The sequence below is a fragment of the Pseudophryne corroboree genome, chromosome 10, assembly GCF_028390025.1.
Source record: "Pseudophryne corroboree isolate aPseCor3 chromosome 10, aPseCor3.hap2, whole genome shotgun sequence".
Lineage (NCBI taxonomy): Eukaryota > Metazoa > Chordata > Amphibia > Anura > Myobatrachidae > Pseudophryne > Pseudophryne corroboree.
Genome location: NC_086453.1, coordinates 322,890,607 through 322,914,107, shown reverse-complemented (window position 1 = coordinate 322,914,107; position 23,501 = coordinate 322,890,607). Strand labels below are relative to the sequence as shown.

Genomic DNA, 23,501 nt, shown 5'->3' with positions numbered 1-23,501 from the left:
CTTGTGCTGGGTTGTTGGTTGTGTAAGTTGGCAATATTGTGGCTGAGGTTGGTTAATGTTGCATTCAGTTGGATGTTTGATGCCGTGTTATTTTCTATTATTCTGGCTAGACTTTCACATAGTCGATTGTTTGAATCTAGAAGATTGAGGTAGTTCTGATGTTGCCTCATTTGGTCGTCCATAATCCTGGCCATGGTGAGCATCATGTTGCTGGTATCAGCCCGCATTTGTTCCATGCATGTGCCAATTCTGCTGAGCTCAGAATTTTGTCTGCACATAGTGCGACTTAATCTGGGGAGATAATGTGGAAGACTTGACAGCAGCTGGGTCTGTCTCTGAAGACACTCCATATGTTGTGGTTGCTGGGTTGTCCAGCTGTCACAAAATGCCTGGAATGTATTTTGTGGCGGTGGTGTGGCTGTGCTCAATCGTGGTGGTGGAGTAGTTGGAGGCGGAGGACCAGCCATAGGTGGCGTGCTTGGTGTTGTCGGGTCTACCAGCTGCAGGTTAAGGACATAAGTTTCCTCCATTACATCTGACTGGTGTGCGGGGGTCATGCTGCCTTGATCTGTGTGTGTGTGTATGAATGGAATCATATTTTATTTTTTTTGGTTTTGTATTAATTTTATTTTGTACATATTTTTTTAAAGAACACCAACAAGTGAAATATAATTTGTTTGCAAGTCCATACCTACATAAGCAGAAATTTGGCCTACCCATTATGCCAGTTTTTCTCAAACTGTGAGCCGTGGCTCCCTGTGGTGTCTCGGGACGCTTGCAGGGGTGCCTTGGGTTGGTGGTCCACGACCAAATCAAATTTTTTAAGCTCAATATAATAAGCTAAACTAGTGCTAGTAGCTGTCAGTCATAAAATATGGGGAGAAACAGAAGTAAATATTTTCACACAACACACAATTGAGGCTAAGGATGTCATATAAACACAATCAACTTATTTAAATTTTTCATCCAAAATTTCCCAATAAGTTTTTGTTTGGCTATGGGTGCCATGTTTAAATTTAGAAAACTCTAGGGCACCGTGATTACATAAAGTTTGGATACCACTGTATTATGGCCCTCATTCCAAGTTGTTCGCTCGCAAGCTGCTTTTAGCAGCTTTGCGCACACTAAGCCGCCGCCTACTGGGAGTGAATCTTAGCTTATCAAAATTGCGAACGAAAGATTAGCAGAATTGCGAATAGACACTTCTTAGCAGTTTCTGAGTAGCTCCAGACTTACTCGGCAACTGCGATCAGTTCAGTCAGTTTCGTTCCTGGTTTGACGTCACAAACACTCCCAGCGTTCGGCCAGACACTCCTCCGTTTCTCCAGCCACTCCCGCGTTTTTCCCAGAAACGGTAGCGTTTTTTTCGCACACACCCATAAAACGCCCAGTTTCCGTCCAGAAACACCCACTTCCTGTCAATCACATTACGATCACCAGAACGAAGAAAAAACCTCGTAATGCCGTGAGTAAAATACCTAACTGCATAGCAAATTTACTTGGCGCAGTCGCACTGCGGACATTGCGCATGCGCATTAGCGACTAATCGCTCCGTTGCGAGAAAAATATAACGAGCGAACAACTCGGAATGACCCCCTATGGCCCGCTATTGTTGTTATTTTGTCCCAATATATTAAGCAACACAACGTTAAGCCTAAACATAATGTCAAGTGACATTTGCAATTCAAAACCCTGGTTTAGTGTGATTCTGACTAAATAACTTGGTTAGTATGTTACAGTACATCTGTGATACTAAACTAATTTTAATACATTTATATTTAAATATTTACTCAAGGTCCCATATTATTCTGTGTGCAAACGTTACTTTCACATTTGGTAGTATACTTTTGCACAATATGCTAGTGTTAGCTTCAAATGTACGGACAGAATAATCGTAAACTTTATTTGTTATTTATAAAGGGTTGGCCATGTCCAAACCATTTTCTTAAATCAGTGTAAAGGCTAATCTAATAAGATCAAAAACAAACAAATTTAACTGTGAAAAAGCGCCTCAATGTGATAGATATATGTATATATCAGAAGCCCTCTGAATTACTGCGCAGCCTGCAACTATATGTGTAATAGTGTGGAGGCATAGACTGAAAAAGAGAACTGGCTGCGCTGAATTTCAGAAGGATTCAAATAACAAAGGAGAGAGCCAATGTATCAATATAAAAAGACAACAGGTTTATTTAAAATATAATGTTAATTAGTAAAAATAATGATAAACAGACATATTGCATTAATGATAACACAGTCCGGTGTCTCACAGTGTCAGCAGTATGTTGGACTTTCACAGAACTGCCTCTGTAAGTGTGATGTATTAACGTCCAAAATCCATACCAGGTATTAGCTGCCGTTCCTACTGCTCAGTATTGATGCATGAAGAAATGTGATGTGACAGGTTCCAATATGGGATCACATGAGGGGGCCAGTGAGTCCGTAAATGAACAATTACCTCTCCAGTGGGTTGGTCCGTCTACCGGGCGTCCCCGGACAGGAATCCTGCGTTACCCACACACAGCAGCAGTGTCACGGAGAGGAGAGCGGGCACCGCTCGGGAATCAGCTGGCTGTAGCGGTATGTGACGGCAGCGGCTATTGGAGATCTCAAAGCCGCCCGGAGTACGAGTGCTGAGATGGTAGCACGTATGAGACACCTGAACAGGTATTCAAGAGGCGGGTCCTAGGACCCGCCTCTTGAATACCTGTTCAGGTGTCTCATACGTGCTACCATCTCAGCACTCGTACTCCGGGCGGCTTTGAGATCTCCAATAGCCGCTGCCGTCACATACCGCTACAGCCAGCTGATTCCCGAGCGGTGCCCGCTCTCCTCTCCGTGACACTGCTGCTGTGTGTGGGTAACGCAGGATTCCTGTCCGGGGACGCCCGGTAGACGGACCAACCCACTGGAGAGGTAATTGTTCATTTACGGACTCACTGGCCCCCTCATGTGATCCCATATTGGAACCTGTCACATCACATTTCTTCATGCATCAATACTGAGCAGTAGGAACGGCAGCTAATACCTGGTATGGATTTTGGACGTTAATACATCACACTTACAGAGGCAGTTCTGTGAAAGTCCAACATACTGCTGACACTGTGAGACACCGGACTGTGTTATCATTAATGCAATATGTCTGTTTATCATTATTTTTACTAATTAACATTATATTTTAAATAAACCTGTTGTCTTTTTATATTGATACATTGGCTCTCTCCTTTGTTATTTGAATCCTTCTGAAATTCAGCGCAGCCAGTTCTCTTTTTCAGTCTAATCTAATAAGATTACTGTGTGTGTTTTGTTGTTTTTTTTACCAAATTTTTGTAATGGGTTGTGTTTTTTTTTTTTGGTATATATTTTTGGACTCACCTGGAATTTGAGGGGACTGCAGTTGAAGTGGTGCGGAGGGCGCCAGCAAATCGGACGGTGGCCTTGATGCGACCGTACTGATGCGTCGCCTTGGTGGAGAGGCAGATTGTGCTCTGGGCAGATCGTGTCATGGTCTTTTCGGTGCCACGTGTTGTCGCGTTGTGGATCCGTGGCCTGTGCGCATTTGTGCAGTCGGATGATGGTGGGATGGACCTATGAGAAACAAATGTACTTGTCTAAATTTGGCAATGATTTGAAGTCCTCCTTACATTTTAATGTGTTACAAATTTACCTTCTGCAACATCAGCACCATGTTCAACATTTGAAGGAGTGGTTTGGCGTGTGCGTTTCCGAGCCACTGTAATACAAAGAAGCATATGATTTGTACACACAAATGCATTTGCAAACAACAATAACAACAAACAGCATTTCTCAAAAATTATTTACAAACACATACATAACCATACATTATAAAACAAATCCACTACAAAATAACACAAAAGAGTAATGCAACTTCATCACAATGTTGCAACAACTATGCAACACACATGGCGACACGTGCATAGCATACAAAATAAAACAGATTAATGTTAAAAACACATAGAACACATACAATTTTGACTGAAATACAAACTACATAACAAATGCATACATAACATTTTAAAAAAACTTTGGAAAAATAAAAGTATTTGTGAAACAACAAAACATCACCTAGAAAAGCGACTTTGTTTAAAAAATGACTAAACATCATGCGAACATGTGCCCTTAACAAATAAATCATGAAGACACCACACTTACACCTTTGCAGATAAAAAGTGTTTTTTCCACCAATAACCAATACAATCAATTCTAAATAAGGTACCTTTCACCAAGTACATTAATAAGGACCTTAACTAATTAGTAACACACAATACTAAGACACAGGAGATTTAACACAAACAATAATGATAGACACAATTACACACACTAATACACACTAAACTAGTATAGTTCAAATATAACACATAGCAGGACTCCAAAGTTTTATCAACATAACAATTTTACACAAAAAAAATACCAAAATTACTCACCATCCTGCCTGGGCCGATCTGAATCACACACATAAGTGGCCCCAACCACTTCGCGAGGAATTAAGCTCCACACTGGCTCCTCCCACTCCGCATAAGTTGCGATATACGGATGCCCACCACCGGTTTGACGGGCAGGCTTGGCCTCCTTGGCCATCTTGGCCTTGACACGGCGCTTTATGTCGTAAAAACATTTACGACATGTGTCCTCTGTCCTGCGAACAACTCCCTCGCTATTCACAGCCGCTACAACTTTAGCCCAAATAGCACTCTTTCTGCGAGAAGTGACTTTGGAGGCCTCAGTGCCAAAGAGCTGCTGATGATGGCGCATCAGCTCACCAACCAGCGCAACATTTTCAGCGTGACAAAACTTCACGTTGCGCCCGGTCTTCGTAGTGGTGCGTGGCTGCGGAGCCACAGCACCATCACTCTTACTCTCACTAGAGTCCTCAGCAGCAACCTCACCCTCCGACTCACTACTCTCCTCCCTCTCACTAACACCCTCAGCCTCACTCACCTCCTCCCTCAAACTAACACTCACCGCCTCACTCAACACCTCCACTCCACTCACCTCCCCCACCTCACTGATCTCTGACTGAGACATAATTGACACAAACAAATAACACAAATAACAAAATACACAAAACACACTCCACTAACACTACATACCAAACACACACACACACACACACACACACACACACACACACACACACACACACACACACACACACACACACACACACACACACACACATAGACTGAAATAAAAAAAACAACCCCTAAAAATATGACACACTTCAAAACAACACCACAACAATAATCACAAGACGACTTACAAACGAAATACACCACTCAGCAATCACTTAAACTCACCTAACCAACTTTCCACAACTTCTACCGCAAACAACACTACCTCTCTCCTCTCCACTAGCTAAACCCACGAGATCCGTCCGGTTTGAGGCGTATTTGTACTATGCTGCACAGACACTCCTCCATCACAAACCCAACCAATCACGGACGAGTGATGAAAACGAAAGTCAGAAAAAAACGCGGCCGGGAAGGGAGTCAACTCTCGGCCGTGAAAAAAATATACGAAACCGTAAAAAAACAAAACAAAAATCGGCCGCATTAGGACCTTAAAAAATACGAATAACATCGACATCGGAAAATACGAATACCAAATATACGACAGCATAGTAAATGAGGCGGAAAAAAAAAAAAAGTTGCAAATTATCACTCCCGATGTCATTCGTGTTTAATCTTCAACCAAATTTCGAAAAATACGAATCTTAGTAAATATACCCCCAGGTGTGTTTTACTGACATTTACTGTATACAGTGCATTTCATCATGAAGCACTCTGCGGGACCCCTGATATCTCTGCTACCTCATATTAGTTATTTACTGTATACAGTGCATTTCATCATGGAGCACTCAGCTGGATCCCTGATATCTCTGCTGCCTCATATTAGTTATTTACTGTATACAGTGCATTTCATCATGGAGCACTCAGCAGGACCCCTGATATCTCTGCTACCTCATATTAGTTATTCACTGTATACAGTGCATTTCATCATGGAGCACTCAGCAGGAACCCTGATATCCCTGCTACCTCATATTAGTTATTTACTGTATACAGTGCATTTCATCATGGAGCACTCAGCTGGATCCCTGATATCTCTGCTGCCACATATTAGTTATTAACTGTATACAGTGCATTTCATCATGGAGCACTCAGCAGGACCCCTGATATCTCTGCTACCTCATATTAGTTATTTACTGTATATAGTGCATTTCATCATGGAGCACTCAGCGGGACCCCTGATATCTCTGCTGCCTCATATTAGTTATTTACTGTATACAGTGCATTTCATCATGGAGCACTCAGCGGGACCCCTGATATCTCTGCTGTCTCATATTAGTTATTTACTGTATACAGTGCATTTCATCATGGAGAACTCAGCGGGACCCCTGATATCTCTGCTACCTCATATTAGTTATTTACTGTATATAGTGCATTTCATCATGAAGCACTCAGCGGGACCCCTGATATCTCTGCTGCCTCATATTAGTTATTTACTGTATACAGAGCATTTCATCATGGAGCACTCAGCGGGACCCCTGATATCTCTGCTGCCTCATATTAGTTATTTACTGTATACAGTGCATTTCATCATGATGCACTCAGCGGGACCCCTGATATCTCTGCTACCTCATATTAGTTATTTACTGTATACAGTGCATTTCATCATGGAGCACTCAGCGGGACCCCTGATATCCCTGCTACCTCATATTAGTTATTTACTGTATACAGTGCATTTCATCATGAAGCACTCAGCTGGACCCCTGATATCTCTGCTACCTCATATTAGTTATTTACTGTATACAGTGCATTTCATCATGGAGCACTCAGCGGGACCCCTGATATCCCTGCTACCTCATATTAGTTATTTACTGTATACAGTGCATTTCATCATGGAGCACTCAACAGGACCCCTGATATCTCTGCTGCCTCATATTAGTTATTTACTGTATACAGTGCATTTCATCATGGAGCACTCAGCGGGACCCCTGATATCTCTGCTGCCTCATATTAACAATTTTCTGTATACAGTGCATTTCATCATGGAGCACTCAGCGGGAGCCCTGATATCTCTGCTACCTCATATTAGTTATTTACTGTATACAGTGCATTTCATCATGAAGCACTCAGCGGGACCCCTGATATCTCTGCTACCTCATATTAGTTATTTACTGTATACAGTGCATTTCATCATGGAGCACTCAGCAGGATCCCTGATATCTCTCCTGCCTCATATTAGTTATATACTGTATACAGTGCATTTCATCATGGAGCACTCAGCTGGACCCCTGATATCTCTGCTGCCTCATATTAGTTATTTACTGTATACAGTGCATTTCATCATGGAGCACTCAGCGGAAGCCCTGATATCCCTGCTGCCTCATATTAGTTATTTACTGTATACAGTGCATTTCATCATGGAGCACTCTGCAGGATCCCTGATATCTCTGCTGCCTCATATTAGTTATTTACTGTATACAGTGCATTTCATCATGGAGCACTCAGCGGGACCCCTGATATCTCTGCTACCTCATATTAGTTATTTACTGTATACAGTGCATTTCATCATGGAGCACTCAGCAGGATCCCTGATATCTCTCCTTCCTCATATTAGTTATATACTATATACAGTGCATTTCATCATGGAGCACTCAGCGGGACCCCTGATATCTCTGCTACCTCATATTAGTTATTTATTGTATACAGTGCATTTCATCATGGAGCACTCAGCTGTAACCCTGATATCCCTGCTACCTCATATTAGTTATTTACTGTATACAGTGCATTTCATCATGGAGCACTCAGCGGAAGCCCTGATATCTCTGCTGCCTCATATTAGTTATTTACTGTATACAGTGCATTTCATCATGGAGCACTCAGCGGGACCTCTGATATCCCTGCTACCTCATATAAGTTATTTACTGTATACAGTGCATTTCATCATGGAGCACTCAGCGGGACCCCTGATATCTCTGCTACCTCATATTAGTTATTTACTGTATACAGTGCATTTCATCATGGAGCACTCAGCGGGACCCCTGATATCTCTGCTACCTCATATTAGTTATTTACTGTATACAGTGCATTTCATCATGGAGCACTCAGCGGGACCCCTGATATCTCTGCTGCCTCATATTAGTTATTTACTGTATACAGTGCATTTCATCATGGAGCACACAGCGGGACCCCTGATATCTCTGCTACCTCATATTAGTTATTTACTGTATACAGTGCATTTCATCATGGAGCACTCAGCAGGACCCCTGATATCTCTGCTGCCTCCTATTAGTTATTTACTGTATACAGTGCATTTCATCATGGAGCACTCAGCGGGACCCCTGATATCTCTGCTACCTCATATTAGTTATTTACTGTATACAGTGCATTTCATCATGGAGCACTCAGCGGGACCCCTGATATCTCTGCTGCCTCATATAAGTTATTTACTGTATACAGTGCATTTCATCATGGAGCACTCAGCGGGAGCCCTGATATCTCTGCTGCCTCATATTAGTTATTTACTGTATACAGTGCATTTCATCATGGAGCACTCAGCAGGACCCCTGATATCTCTGCTGCCTCATATTAGTTATTTACTGTATACAGTGCATTTCATCATGGAGCACTCAGCGGGACCCCTGATATCTCTGCTACCTCATATTAGTTATTTACTGTATACAGTGCATTTCATCATGGAGCACTCAGCGGGACCCCTGATATCTCTGCTACCTCATATTAGTTATTTACTGTATACAGTGCATTTCATCATGGAGCACTCAGCGGGACCCCTGATATCTCTGCTGCCTCATATTAGTTATTTACTGTATACAGTGCATTTCATCATGGAGCACTCAGCGGGACCCCTGATATCCCTGCTACCTCATATTAGTTATTTACTGTATACAGTGCATTTCATCATGGAGCACTCAGCGGGACCCCTGATATCTCTGCTGCCTCATATTAGTTATTTACTGTATACAGTGCATTTCATCATGGAGCACTCAGCGGGACCCCTGATATCTCTGCTGCCTCATATTAGTTATTTACTGTATACAGTGCATTTCATCATGGAGCACTCAGCTGGACCCCTGATATCTCTGCTGCCTCATATTAGTTATTTACTGTATACAGTGCATTTCATCATGGAGCACTCAGCTGGACCCCTGATATCTCTGCTACCTCATATTAGTTATTTACTGTATACAGTGCATTTCATCATGGAGCACTCAGCGGGACCCCTGATATCTCTGCTGCCTCATATTAGTTATTTACTGTATACAGTGCATTTCATCATGGAGCACTCAGCGGGATCCCTGGTATCTCTGCTGCCTCATATTAGTTATTTACTGTATACAGTGCATTTCATCATGGAGCACTCAGCGGGAGACCTAATATCTCTGCTACCTCATATTAGTTATTCCAGGGACGTGCAGTCAGGGGAGGCAGGGGAGGCAGTGCCTCCCCTGTCATTAATGCTTAAAATAATACAAAGAAGATACTTATGACACAGATTGTGTGTCATAAGTATATTTGTATTATTTGAAGCATTTTTTTCCGTGTTAAAAGTGTTTAGGAGGCACCGCTGTCGGTGCCTTCCGCTGACCATGTAAAAGGTCCGGAAGTAGGGGGCGGGGCCAAGCAGCAGGGAGTAAAATCCCATTTAAAAAAAACCCTGTAAGCGGCACTACTAGAAGTGCCTCTTTGACAGGGGCGTGCTTTCAGCCCATGTGAAAGCACGCCCCTGTCGCTGTGGAGGAGGTGATTGGGCGCCGGTCTGACCTTTTACATGGCACTGGCGGCGGCTGTGGGTATTATAACCAACAGCCGCTGCTATGCCGTGACAACCCCTCTCTACATCAGCTGCCCTCCCAGCCACTTTCCCCCTCGCTGCACCCAGCCCAGCTCCTTACTCTCGAGACCCGCTGCTGCAGCTGATCGAGCTGACTCACCCCCTCCTATGCCGGATGACTCTCCACCGCGGCACGGGCTCAGCAAGGGATTGCAGCCACAGCTGGCCCAACTACAGGTGGCCCCTGGGACCTGCTGGACAGCGCCGGCCTGGGTGAGTGTCAGAGATCCACAGCCGGAGCGGGAGCGGGGGGGGGGGGGGGGGTTGTGATTACCGACAATACAGATAGCAGGAGCGGGAGGGGGGGGGGGGATTGTAAGCATCGGTAATAGAAATAGCAGGAGGGGGAGAGGGGGGAAAGAATAGTGACCACTGCTCCCTGCATGTCTGTCCTGGCCATTTGGAGACCTCGACAGGGGTAGTGTTCAGGCGGGCAGTGGAACTAGTTTGAAGTCAATGGTACCAGGATAGTCTGGTCAGCTACCAGGAAGGTGTCCAACTGCTGTTACAAGCCCTCAAGGGTGCAGGCCAATGCAGATCACCCTCTCCCTGTCACCCACTAATGTCGTACTCGCTTTAGCGTATCCCTCTGCCTGTCACCCACTACTGTCTCCCTGGCGTCACTCCCTGTCACCCACTGCTGCCACCCTCCCCGTCATCCTTTCCCTGGCATCATCCACTGCTGTCACCCTCTCCCTGGCGTCACCCTCTTCCTGTCGTCACCCTCTCCCTGGCGCCATCTCTCTGCAATCACCCTCTCCCTGGAATTACTCCCTATCACCCACTGCTGCCACCCTCTCTCTGGCGTCACCTTCCCTGTCACCCTCTCCCTGGCATCATCCACTGCTGTTACCCTCTCCCTGGCATCACGCTCTTCCTATCACCCTCTCTCTGGCGTCTCCCTCTCCCTGGCGCCCTCTCCCTGCAATCACCCTCTCCCTGGCGTTACTCCCTGTCACCCACTGCTACCACCCTCTCCCTGGCGTCACCCTCCCCGTCAACCTCTCTCTGGCATCATCCACTGCTGTCACCCTCTCCCTGGCGTCACGCTCCTTCTGTTATCTTCTCCCTGGCGTCACGCTCTTCCTGTCACCCTCTCCCTGGCGTCACCCACTCTCTGTCATCCACAGCTGTCACCTTCTCTCTAGCGTCACCCTCTCCCTGTCACCCACTGCTGGCTATTTTGTTGTCCAGGACTTCCATTAACTTAATAGCGCCACACCCACAGTGCTATTAAGTTAATGGAAACTCTGGACAACAAAATTGCATTCGTGTTCTCCCACTCCCTCCCCAGTCCCAAACAGTAATTTTTTTTTCTATAAAAATTTACAATATATTAGCCGCCTGCTCATCACAAGTTTAATGAGCAGGCAGGCTGCGGGCATTGGCGGCAGTGGTGGCATCAGACTGAGATGCGAATTAGTGGTGGAGTGGCAGGGCAGTTGATGTGTGGGCGAGTGTGTAATGCGGTGGCGGGGTAGCGGGCATTGGCTCAGGGGCAGTAGCAGGCATTGGCTCAGGGGCAGTAGCGGGCATTGGCTCAGCGGCGGTAGGGGTCATTGGCGGGATTCGGCGGACATTATGGCTGCAGTGCCTCACCAACCGCTGACCTCACCGCATGCCACTGCTGTATACAGTGCATTTCATCATGGAGCACTCAGCGGGACCCCTGATATCTCTGCTACCTCATATTAGTTATTTACTGTATACAGTGCATTTCATCATGGAGCACTCAGCGGGAGCCCTGATATCTCTGCTACTTCATATTAGTTATTTACTGTATACAGTGCATTTCATCATGGAGCACTCAGCGGGACCCCTGATATCTCTGCTGCCTCATATTAGTTATTTACTGTATACAGTGCATTTCATCATGGAGCACTCAGCGGGACCCCTGATATCCCTGCTCCCTCATATTAGTTATTTACTGTATACAGTGTATTTCATCATGAAGCACTCAGCGGGATCCCTGATATCTCTGCTACCTCATATTAGTTATTTACTGTATACAGTGCATTTCATCATGGAGCACTCAGCGGGACCCCTGATATCTCTGCTGCCTCATATTAGTTATTTACTGTATACAGAGCATTTCATCATGGAGCACTCAGCGGGACCCCTGATATCTCTGCTGCCTCATATTAGTTATTTACTGTATACAGTGCATTTCATCATGGAGCACTCAGCGGGACCCCTGATATCTCTGCTACCTCATATTAGCTATTTACTGTATACAGTGCATTTCATCATGGAGCACTCAGCGGGACCCCTGATATCCCTGCTCCCTCATATTAGTTATTTACTGTATACAGTGCATTTCATCATGAAGCACTCAGCGGGATCCCTGATATCTCTGCTACCTCATATTAGTTATTTACTGTATACAGTGCATTTCATCATGGAGCACTCAGCGGGACCCCTGCTATCTCTGCTGCCTCATATTAGTTATTTACTGTATACAGAGCATTTCATCATGGAGCACTCAGCGGAACCCCTGATATCCCTGCTGCCTCATATTAGTTATTTACTGTATACAGTGCATTTCATCATGGAGCACTCAGCGGGACCCCTGATATCTCTGCTGCCTCATATTAGTTATTTACTGTATACAGTGCATTTAATCATGGAGCACTCAGCGGGAGCCCTGATATCTCTGCTACCTCATATTAGTTATTTACTGTATACAGAGCATTTCATCATGGAGCACTCAGCGGGACCCCTGATATCTCTGCTGCCTCATATTAATTATTTACTGTATACAGAGCATTTCATCATGGAGCACTCAGCGGGACCCCTGATATCTCTGCTGCCTCATATTAGTTATTTACTGTATACAGTGCATTTCATCATGGAGCACTCAGCGGGACCCCTGATATCTCTGCTGCCTCATATTAGTTATTTACTGTATACAGTGCATTTCATCATGGAGCACTCAGCGGGACCCCTGATATCCCTGCTACCTCATATTAGTTATTTACTGTATACAGTGCATTTCATCATGGAGCACTCAGCGGGACCCCTGATATCCCTGCTACCTCATATTAGTTATTTACTGTATACAGTGCATTTCATCATGGAGCACTCAGCAGGACCCCTGATATCTCTGCTGCCTCATATTAGTTATTTACTGTATACAGTGCATTTCATCATGGAGCACTCAGCAGGATCCCTGATATCTCTCCTGCCTCATATTAGTTATATACTGTATACAGTGCATTTCATCATGGAGCACTAAGCTGGACCCCTGATATCTCTGCTACCTCATATTAGTTATTTACTGTATACAGTGCATTTCATCATGGAGCACTCAGCGGGACCCCTGATATCTCTGCTACCTCATATTAGTTATTTACTGTATACAGTGCATTTCATCATGGAGCACTCAGCAGGACCCCTGATATCCCTGCTACCTCATATCAGTTATTTACTGTATACAGTGCATTTCATCATGGAGCACTCAGCGTGACCCCTGATATCTCTGCTGCCTCATATTAGTTATTTACTGTATACAGTGCATTTCATCATGGAGCACTCAGCGGGACCCCTGATATCCCTGCTACCTCATATTAGTTATATACTGTATACAGTGCATTTCATCATGGAGCACTCAGCGGGACCCCTGATATCCCTGCTACCTCATATTAGTTATTTACTGTATACAGTGCATTTCATCATTGAGCACTCAGCAGGATCCCTGATATCTCTGCTACCTCATATTAGTTATTTACTGTATACAGTGCATTTCATCATGGAGCACTCAGCGGGACCCCTGATATCTCTGCTGCCTCATATTAGTTATTTACTGTATACAGTACATTTCATCATGGAGCACTCAGCGGGACCCCTGATATCTCTGCTGCCTCATATTAGTTATTTACTGTATACAGTACATTTCATCATGGAGCACTCAGCGGGACCCCTGATATCTCTGCTGCCTCATATTAGTTATTTACTGTATACAGTACATTTCATCATGGAGCACTCAGCGGGACCCCTGATATCTCTGCTGCCTCATATTAGTTATTTACTGTATACAGTACATTTCATCATGGAGCACTCAGCGGGACCCCTGATATCTCTGCTGCCTCATATTAGTTATATACTGTATACAGTGCATTTCATCATGGAGCACTCAGCGTGACCCCTGATATCTCTGCTGCCTGATATTAATCACATATCACACAAGTGACATCGCTATCCCAAATATGATATTTCCATACATTTCAAAATAAGAAGGATGTATTGTTTTTGTGCATATTTGTTTTCTAACCTGTAAGTCTACTGCATTTTAGAACTTATGGGCTCATTTATCAATGAGTGATAAATTTCACTGTGAGTGATAAATTGCACCAGCCAATCAACTCCTAACTGTCATTTTTCATACACATTCTGTAACATGGCAGTTAGGAGCTAATTGGCAGGTGTAATTTATCACTCACAGTGAAATTTATCACTCATTGATAAATGAGCCCATTAATTTGTTGTTTTAGTTGGTGTGACAATCTCCTAAATTGCAAATCTGCCACTTTACAGGTTTGTTGGGGAAAAACATATTTTTTAGTTGTGTTCTGTGATCAACTTACAGTATATCTGAGTGTGGTACTGTACATATAGGGGCGCTGAGAGCGGCCCAGGCTCCTCTAGGACCCAGCCATGGAAAAACACCCTATATTGCTGCATGATCTTCTTAGATAAGCATTCTCCGAGCAGGCATGCTTGCACCACCATGCTAGGACACACCACCTCTTCAGCAGCCACTCATGCCTGGGCAGCCCTTGGTACTGTACATAATATTCATTTAAATTAAACACTTTCCTTATTGGCTGACAGTGCGAGTGCCAAAGTTCGTGTCTGCGTCGCCAGGCTGTGGATCTGAGACAGAAAGCTGACCGATGGTCCCGCAGAGTGATCTGATGGTGCGTCTTGAAATGCAACAGCGGATCACAGAAGCAGGCAGGTCTATTTACCCCAGATGCCTAATGCTGAATTAGCATATAAGCTGTACAGTATTGCACAGCTGCTTCCCTGCAGCTGTGTAATATCTTACAACTCTGAATCAGGCCCTATGACTCAGACAACCCCTGTCTGTTACACAGAGGCAGAACTCTGGGAGACAACGGAGTCATCTGCCGCCGGGCTACTGCTCTGAAGGGGGGCTCTTCTCCCATTCTGTGACACCATTGAAGTAAGTTAATTATTGGCTGCCGCTGTCTTTTTTACTATATGAAGTTACTTCTCTGAAAATTACACATAACTTCATATAGTTACAATTCTCATGCTTCCTGTACTGGAGCAAATAGCTCCATCAGTAAAGTGTCTGCTGTCAGTGGGTTCTAATCCTGGGTAGGACTGATAAGAAATGTGTGATATAAAATAAAAGACAATGAAATCTATATATACAGTATATAAAAAAAAATCAGAACACTCCATACACACACACACACACACACACACACACACACACACACACACACACACACACACACACACACACACACACACACACACACACACACACACATATTTATCTAAATATAAGGGGGGGGGGCAACTGGTATGAACTTGCCTCCGGGCAACTGTGACGAACTTACGCCACTGCTGTTACTCTCCACAGCTATAGATTGCAGTACTAAATTGTTTGGTTTTGATCATGTGCTTTAGTAGTATATAATATCACTTGTAAGGATGTATAGGGGGCACCATGTACATGAAGTTGATAATTTATCACCTCTTCTGGCTTACTGAAGCTCCCTCTATTGATCAGGCCACAAATTTTATAGTAACCAGTAGGAAGATGCTTAATTCAGTTTAGATCGCTGATGCGATCCACAGCGCAGTTCCCAATAATCAGGAAACTACACATTTGCAGGTCCTGTTCTGCGCATGTGCAGAATGGGTTCTGCGATCGCATCGCAGTATTGACAGCGTTCGGGAGAGGGATGGGGGCGGCCGGAGTTGCCGTAAATGAGAGCATGTCACTCCCATTTTCCAGGAATGGTAAGGCCAAGGACCGTGTCTCGAGACGCAGTTTCCTTGCTGATGGCCAGCCTGAGGCTTACTTAGCTTGCCGTCACAGATGGTTGATCCCAGGCTGAGACGCGGTCGCATCGCTGCGATCATAAATGCAGTAAGCATGTGTGTATGTACCTACTGCCTTGTCATTGCTAAGGATCGCATTTGTAAAGCTGCCTGCGAGCATCTCTGCAAATGCGATCCTTACTGAATGAGTGCCAACAACTGTACCACCTGCTAACACTGTAGATTAACCCTTAACACTTGCAGTCCCAGCAGTTTCAGCTTGCAGTAAAACCAAAGTTTTTTTTGAATCTATCTGTACTGTTTTCTTTGCAGTTTAAGAGAAGCAACTTCTCAACAACCAACAGTTGCTATGGCATAGACTTTGTTCGGTTTCCAGACAGCAAACCCGATAGAATACAGAGGAGATTTTACCTTAAACGGATGGAGGTAATATATATTATGGCTATGGTCTGCTCACTGTATGCGATTGTGTTATTCTGCTTTAAGATGATTAAAAATAATTAAAATGTCATAATGAATTGTCACAACTAACACAACACACAAGGCTTTTTTTTTTTAACAACTGCAATTATGGGGCGGTAATTTCAGCTCATGCTAATTGATTGCTGTTACAATATTCTTGCGACATTTATCAGAAACGACAATGCCCGAATGAGTTAAAAGAGTAGAACCTACAGGGAAATTGTTTTAATGAATTACCACCTTCCTAAGTGTCTCCGCTGCTTCATACTCAATGACTCTGTTGGGAGACATCTGAAAACCATACTGGAGAAAGTTTGATTATATAGCACTACTCTATAAGTAGCGCTGTTCAGAGAACAATGTGTCTGATTCATGTTTGTGTGGAATTGTACAGCCGCAAGGAAGGGATGTGCAATTCCATCTAATTAAAACTCTGTTGGAGATAGACGCCACCTGTTTGCATTAGAGAGATCTTCGGATCACCCGTTGCGATTTGCGATGGTTTTAGGCATTGGACAGCTTGCCCAGGGTATAGCAAGGCTGCATCCGAAGACGCAGACCCTAGACCGTCATAGAGGTTACGTGTAACGCATGCGCTGTGGACGTTTACAAAAATGTGAAGTTGAAAATAATTGCTCACATATGTGAATGACCCAATGGGCAGTTTTCATATGTTGGCTGGGATGCTGCAGCATTGTGTGACTCTCAGTCATTATATTGTACGTTTCTTTCTATATTGTGTTACAGGGTTTGCCAAAACAACAATTACTCTCCCACCATGGAGAGCCTAATTCTAGGTGCCTAGTTTCCCTGTATGACGATCATTTTATAAGACATGGGAACACCACCTTGCCACCTCTCCGGAGCTGGGATGGAAACAGTTTAACTTGGGCCCCAGAGAGATCTGACTTCCCCGTTGAAGGTACTGTGAAACCAAGCTGCTTTTTTTTTTAATTAAGTTGTCTTAAGGGGGGTACTCACAGAGCGATAATCTGAGCAATCTGACTAGATTGCTTAGATTTTCAGCAAGATCGCTCCGTGTGTAGCCCCCACAGCGATAGCGATGCACAGCCCCGAGCATCGCTATCGCTGGTGCTAGATTGGCCTGCATGCAGGCCAGTCTAGCAGGTCGCTCATTTCACCCGCTGGGTGAAACGAGCGCCCCCCTGTTTCCCCCCGCACGCTCAGCACACATCGCTCTGTGCAGAGCGGAGGGAGAGATGTGTGCTGAGCGGTTTGCTCAGCACACATCTCTCCCACATCGGCCCGTGAATGCGGGCCTTTAAGCTGTGATGTCATGGTCTTACAAGTCTCTTTATAGAGCAACATAACGGAGTCATACAGTATGGATGAAGGCCTACCTTTTGTAGGCTATAGTGTACCGTTGCTGTGGAAGCAGCCATTTTGTGAAATAAACTGATATTCATGGCACTCTAACAATTCACTAGGAACTTGTGACATCACTAAGGTATTATCCACAAAATGTCTGCCTCCACTGCGTGTAATTGACAGATACATTTTATCTTCATTTCTCCTGAAGCAACAGAGTTCCTCAGTAGAGTCTATGGTTGCAAGTGAATCAATGCTTTCTAATTATTGGTCAGACTGTAAAATGTCTGACCCACTTGGCCTAATTTCTGAAGCACAAAATGGCTGTGGTGACATCCCTGGACCTCAATTTCTGCTGAAATACATTATTTGCAGGAGCAAACAACAGCCTTTGTGGACGAGCAGAAGTTTTCACCACCATACAGGAGATAATCTCCTTTTCTGAAGTCCAGAGTACAAGCACCAACATGCAAATATTTTTTAGCACTAGCTCTGAACTTGCAGAGATCAGTTTGGAAATTTAGGGTGACTTAGTGAAACCACTGGTTTCAAACCATCAGATTTACTAAAGGCCATGCCACTAAAAAAAAACCTCTGGTTTAATAATTCCACATTAAATATTGCCATCCCAATTTTCTTATACAGGTTGAGTATCCCATATCCAAATATTCCAAAATACGGAATATTCCGAAATACGGACTTTTTTGAGTGAGAGTGAGATAGTGAAACCTTTGTTTTTTGATGGCTCAATGTACACAAACTTTATTTAATACACAAAGTTATTAAAAATATTGTATTAAATGTCCTTCAGGCTGTGTGTATAAGGGCCCTCATTCCGAGTTGTTCGCTCGCAAGGCGATTTTAGCAGAGTTGCTCACGCTAAGCCGCCGCCTACTGGGAGTGAATCTTAGCTTCTTAAAATTGCGAACGATGTATTCGCAATATTGCGATTACAAACTACTTAGCAGTTTCAGAGTAGCTTCAGACTTACTCTGCCAGTGCGATCAGTTCAGTGCTTGTCGTTCCTGGTTTGACGTCACAAACACACCCAGCGTTCGCCCAGACACTCCTCCGTTTCTCCAGCCACTCCTGCGTTTTTTCCGGAAACGGTAGCGTTTTCATCCACACGCCCATAAAACGCCGTGTTTCCGCCCAGTAACACCCATTTCCTGTCAATCACATTACGTTCGCCGGAGCGAAGAAAAAGCCGTGAGTAAAAAAACTATCTTCATAGCAAAATTACTTGGCGCAGTCGCAGTGCGAACATTGCGCATGCGTACTAAGCAGAAAAACGCTGCGATGCGAAGAAAATTACCGAGCGAACGACTCGGAATGAGGGCCAAGGTGTATATGAAACATAAATGAATTGTGTGACTGTAGACACACTTTGTTTAATGCACAAAGTTACAAAAAATATTGGCTAAAATGACCTTCAGGCTGTGTGTATAAGGTGTATATGAAACATAAATGCATTCTGTGCTTAGATTTAGGTCCCATCGCCATGATATCTCATTATGGTAGGCAATTATTCCAAAATACGGAAAAATCCCATATCCAAAATACCTCTGGTCCCAAGCATTTTGGATAAGGGAGACTCAACCTGTATTTATTTATTTATTTATTACCAGTTATTTATATAGCGCACACATATTCCGCAGCGCTTTACAGAGAATATTCGGTCATTCACATCAGTCCCTGCCCCAGTGGAGCTTACAATCTATATTCCCTATCACATGTACACGCACACACATTCATGCTAGGGTTAATTTTGTTGGGAGCCAATTAACCTACCAGTATATTTTTGGATTGTGGGAGGAAACCGGAGTACCCGGAGGAAACCCACGCAAGTACGGGGAGAATATACAAACTCCCCACAGTTAGGGCCATGGTGGGAATTGAACCCATGACCTCAGTGCTGTGAGGCAGTAATGCTAACCATTACACCATCCGTACTGCCCGTAAAAATACTAAATTCCTCATGATGTGACAAAAACCCAATAGAAATCTTGCCCCCCAAAAATAGATAAATAAATAAATAAAATAGTTAGCTCTGACAGGAGAGATACTGTAGTTGAAACCAAGTGGCGTTTGTTCTATCTTGCCTGTCTGTTCCATGAAAATAAATTAATATAACCCTCTCAAGTGCATTGGGCTTGATATTCTATAATAATAATAATAATAATAATAATAATAATAATAATAATAATAATAATAATTTTATTTATATAGCACTTTTTCTCCAACAGGACTCAAGGCGCTTTACAGACATCAAAAACAATGCACATAATGCAGAATATTTAAGTAAGACAGCAATAGATAAGCCACACAGACATAATAAAAGAAAACCTTAAGCACACAGAAAGCATAATGCAGGATTGGTGTAGGCATTTTGGGTAATGACTTCCAAGGGTTGTGTATTCCACCCTCACAAGGTACCAGGTGCGGCAGCCATCTTGGGCGCTCAGCGTAGGACTACCCAGGGTGAAATAGTCCACCCCTAGAAGAGATGACACAAAATGGGGGTGATTTCAGAGTCCTAAAGTTCAGAGTAGGGTTCTGACAAAACTACCAGGTCCATGTATTTTTCATCCCATCCACAAGCGTACCAGATGAGGCACCCATGTTGGGCGAACTTCGAAGGTTACACTGTGGGAGGTGAGCCATACAAGGGCCAAGTGCATATATGGGAAAACTGACACGTGTAGTAGTATGATGTAGGGTACATCATACTACTACACATGTCAGTATGTAGGGCGCAATGGCAGGGTGTGCAATCACTATGCCAATCAGTGGAGGTAAACATTGCAGGAAAAGCACACAGTGGGGTGGTAGTGAAATTTTTTTTTTATATATATACACACACACACACACACACACACACACACACACACACACACACACAACAAAAGGGGAGATAAAGAACAATTGCAGGTAACCAGTGTCAGAAGGAAAATAGGGATAACATTATTTTGATAAGATCATAGTATGGGTGGGTATGAGAATGTAGGGTGCACCCTCAGTACCCCAACCCTATAAAAATTACCAAAACAAACATCTGGACACCCACAACAAGAGATGCCCCTCTCAAGGCTAAGTAACACTGGGTCAATCCTGGTGCCAGGGGCGGATCCAGAAAAAAATTACAGGGGGGGCACCATAAGGGGCGTGGCTTTGTTGGAATGGGCGTGGCTTCGTTTGAATGGGCGTGGTATTGCAGGAAAAGACTACCTTATACCCCAGTTTTGCAACCTGCACGCCCAGACGTTGGCCACCACAGGAAAGAAAATAATCCTGATTCATGCCCCTTACATTATTTGTCATTTTTCCTCCTTATAGTAATGCCCAGTATACATTATTCCACATACTGCAATGGCCCTTAGACATTATTCCACACACAATAATGCACATGACACAATATGCACACACTGTAATGCCCCAGACACATTATGCCACACACCGTAATGCCTGTGACACATTATGACAGGAATCGCAATGCCCGTTATACATTATGCTACACACTGCACTGCCCCTGAAACATTATAGCACATACAATGTCTGTGACACATTATGCCACACACTGCAATGACCTTGAGACATTATACCACAATGCCCGTGATATAGTATACCATACACCGTAATGCCTGTGACACATACCGCAATGCCCGTTATACCCTATGCCACACACCGCAATGCCCGTTATATATTATGCCACACTGCAATGACCCTGAGACATTATACCACATACCACAATGCCCGTGATATAGTATACCACACACCGTAATGCCTGACACATTATGACACACACCGCAATGTCCGTGATACATTATGCCACACACTGCAATGACCCTGAGACATTATACCACATATCACAATGCCAGCGATATAGTATACCATACACCGTAATGCCTGTGACACATTATGACACACACCGCAATGTCCGTGATACATTATGCCACACACCGTAATGCCCATTACACATTAAGTCCTACAGTAAGGCTTCTAATTACTTTTCAAATACCTGCTCGTTGTCAGGGGTTTCATGCACTGGGTGTCATGCTCGTTGCCAGGGGTTTCATGCTCTTGGTTCCATGCACGGTGCCAGGGGTTTTCATGCTCAGGGTGTCATGCTCGTTGCCAGGGGTTTCATGCACTGGGTGTCATGCTCGTTGCCAGGGGTTTCATGCACTGGGTGTCATGCTCGTTGCCAGGGGTTTCATGCACTGGGTGTCATGCTCGTTGCTAGGAGGTAGTCCTTGTTGCTAGGGCTGTGCTCCCAGTGCCACATATGTCCCCAGTGCCAGATATTCCCCCACGGTGCCAGGTACTCACATGCCCCCAGTGCCAAATATAGCCCCCCCCCATGTGTACCAGGTACACATATACCCCCAGTGCCAGATATTCCCCGACAGTGCCACATATGCCCCCAGTGCCAGATATCGCCGCCCCCCCAGTGCTATATATGCCCCCAGTGCCACATATGCCCCAGTGCCAGATATTCCCCCCCCAGTGCCACATATGCCCCCAGTGCCAGATATTCCCCCCCAGTGCCATATATGCCCCCAGTGCCAGATATTCCCCCCAGTGCCATATATGTCCCCAGTGCCAGATATTCTCCCCCCTCCCTGCCAAATATACCCCCAGTGCCAGATATTCCCCCCCAGTGCGTCCCCCCCCCTTCCTCCGCCGCCGCCGCCGCTGCTCCCCCCGCTCCCCTGCTGTTAGGAGGGACACGGAGGGCACAGTGCATGCCTCTCCTGTGTCCCTCCTGTGTCTCCGGCGGCCGCGGGTCACTGTAATAAAGGAAGTGCTCACGAACGGCACTTCCTTCATGAGACCAGCGGCCGCCGGAGACCCAGGAGGGACACAGGAGAGGCGCGCACTGTGCCCTCCGTGTCCCTCCTAACAGCAGGGGAGGAAACGAGACCGCAGACTGACATGCGGACGTTCGTCCGCATGTCAGTCTGCACTAAAAATGACAGGGGGGGCACGTGCCTTGGTGCCCCCCCCCTAAATCCGCCACTGCCTGGTGCAGTACCCCGAATGTGAAATATTTGTTTATGATGTATTAGAATATGGGTTATCACAGGATATGGCATAAATTATCAAACAAAACACAAATGTATCACAGTCACAACAATGGCACTTATTTGGTGTAGCGGCAATTTAAGACTATGATTCAGTAAACTACTTTACAATTTAATAAGGAACAGGTATATTAATTTACTAGCTCTAAACTTTTTGTAATTGACTAAGGCCCTCATTCCAAGTTGTTCGCTCGCTAGCTACTTTTAGCAGCAGTGCACACGCTAGGCCACCGCCCTCTGGGAGTGTATCTTAGCATAACAGAAGTGCGAACGAAAGATTAGCAGAATTGCTCGAAAATCTTTTCCTGCAGTTTCTGAGTAGCTCCAGACCTACTCATTGACTGCGATCACCTCAGTCCGTTTAGTTCCTGGTTTGAAGTCACAAATACGCCCTGCGTTCGGCCAGCCACTCCCCCGTTTCTCCAGCCACTCCTGCGTTTTTACCTGGAATGCCTGCATTTTTTAGCACAATCCCTGAAAACGGCCAGTTTCCACCCAGAAACTAGAGATGAGCGCCTGAAATTTTTCGGGTTTTGTGTTTTGGTTTTGGGTTCGGTTCCGCGGCCGTGTTTTGGGTTCAAACGCGTTTTGGCAAAACCTCACCGAATTTTTTTTGTCGGATTCGGGTGTGTTTTGGATTCGGGTGTTTTTTTCAAAAAACACTAAAAAACAGCTTAAATCATAGAATTTGGGGGTCATTTTGATCCCAAA

At 44.6% G+C, this 23,501-nt stretch overlaps 1 protein-coding gene and 1 long non-coding RNA gene across 2 annotated transcripts in view; one reads left to right on the top strand and one right to left on the bottom strand.

Annotated features, from left to right (window-relative positions):
• The window catches only part of LOC134966637 (uncharacterized), a 66,767-nt gene that overhangs the window by 26,633 nt on the left and 16,633 nt on the right, over positions 1–23,501 (bottom strand). Inside the window, exons 2-3 of the long non-coding RNA XR_010188683.1 lie at positions 3,668–3,733; positions 3,376–3,588 (exon numbers count right to left, since the gene is read on the bottom strand). This is a non-coding gene — a long non-coding RNA (uncharacterized LOC134966637). The remainder of the gene's footprint in view (positions 1–3,375; positions 3,589–3,667; positions 3,734–23,501) is intronic.
• Positions 1–23,501, top strand: part of CFAP107 (cilia and flagella associated protein 107) — a 41,569-nt gene that overhangs the window by 1,621 nt on the left and 16,447 nt on the right. Inside the window, exons 2-3 of the mRNA XM_063943530.1 lie at positions 16,228–16,341; positions 17,125–17,299. Of these exons, the coding sequence (XP_063799600.1) occupies positions 16,228–16,341; positions 17,125–17,299 (289 nt within the window). The remainder of the gene's footprint in view (positions 1–16,227; positions 16,342–17,124; positions 17,300–23,501) is intronic.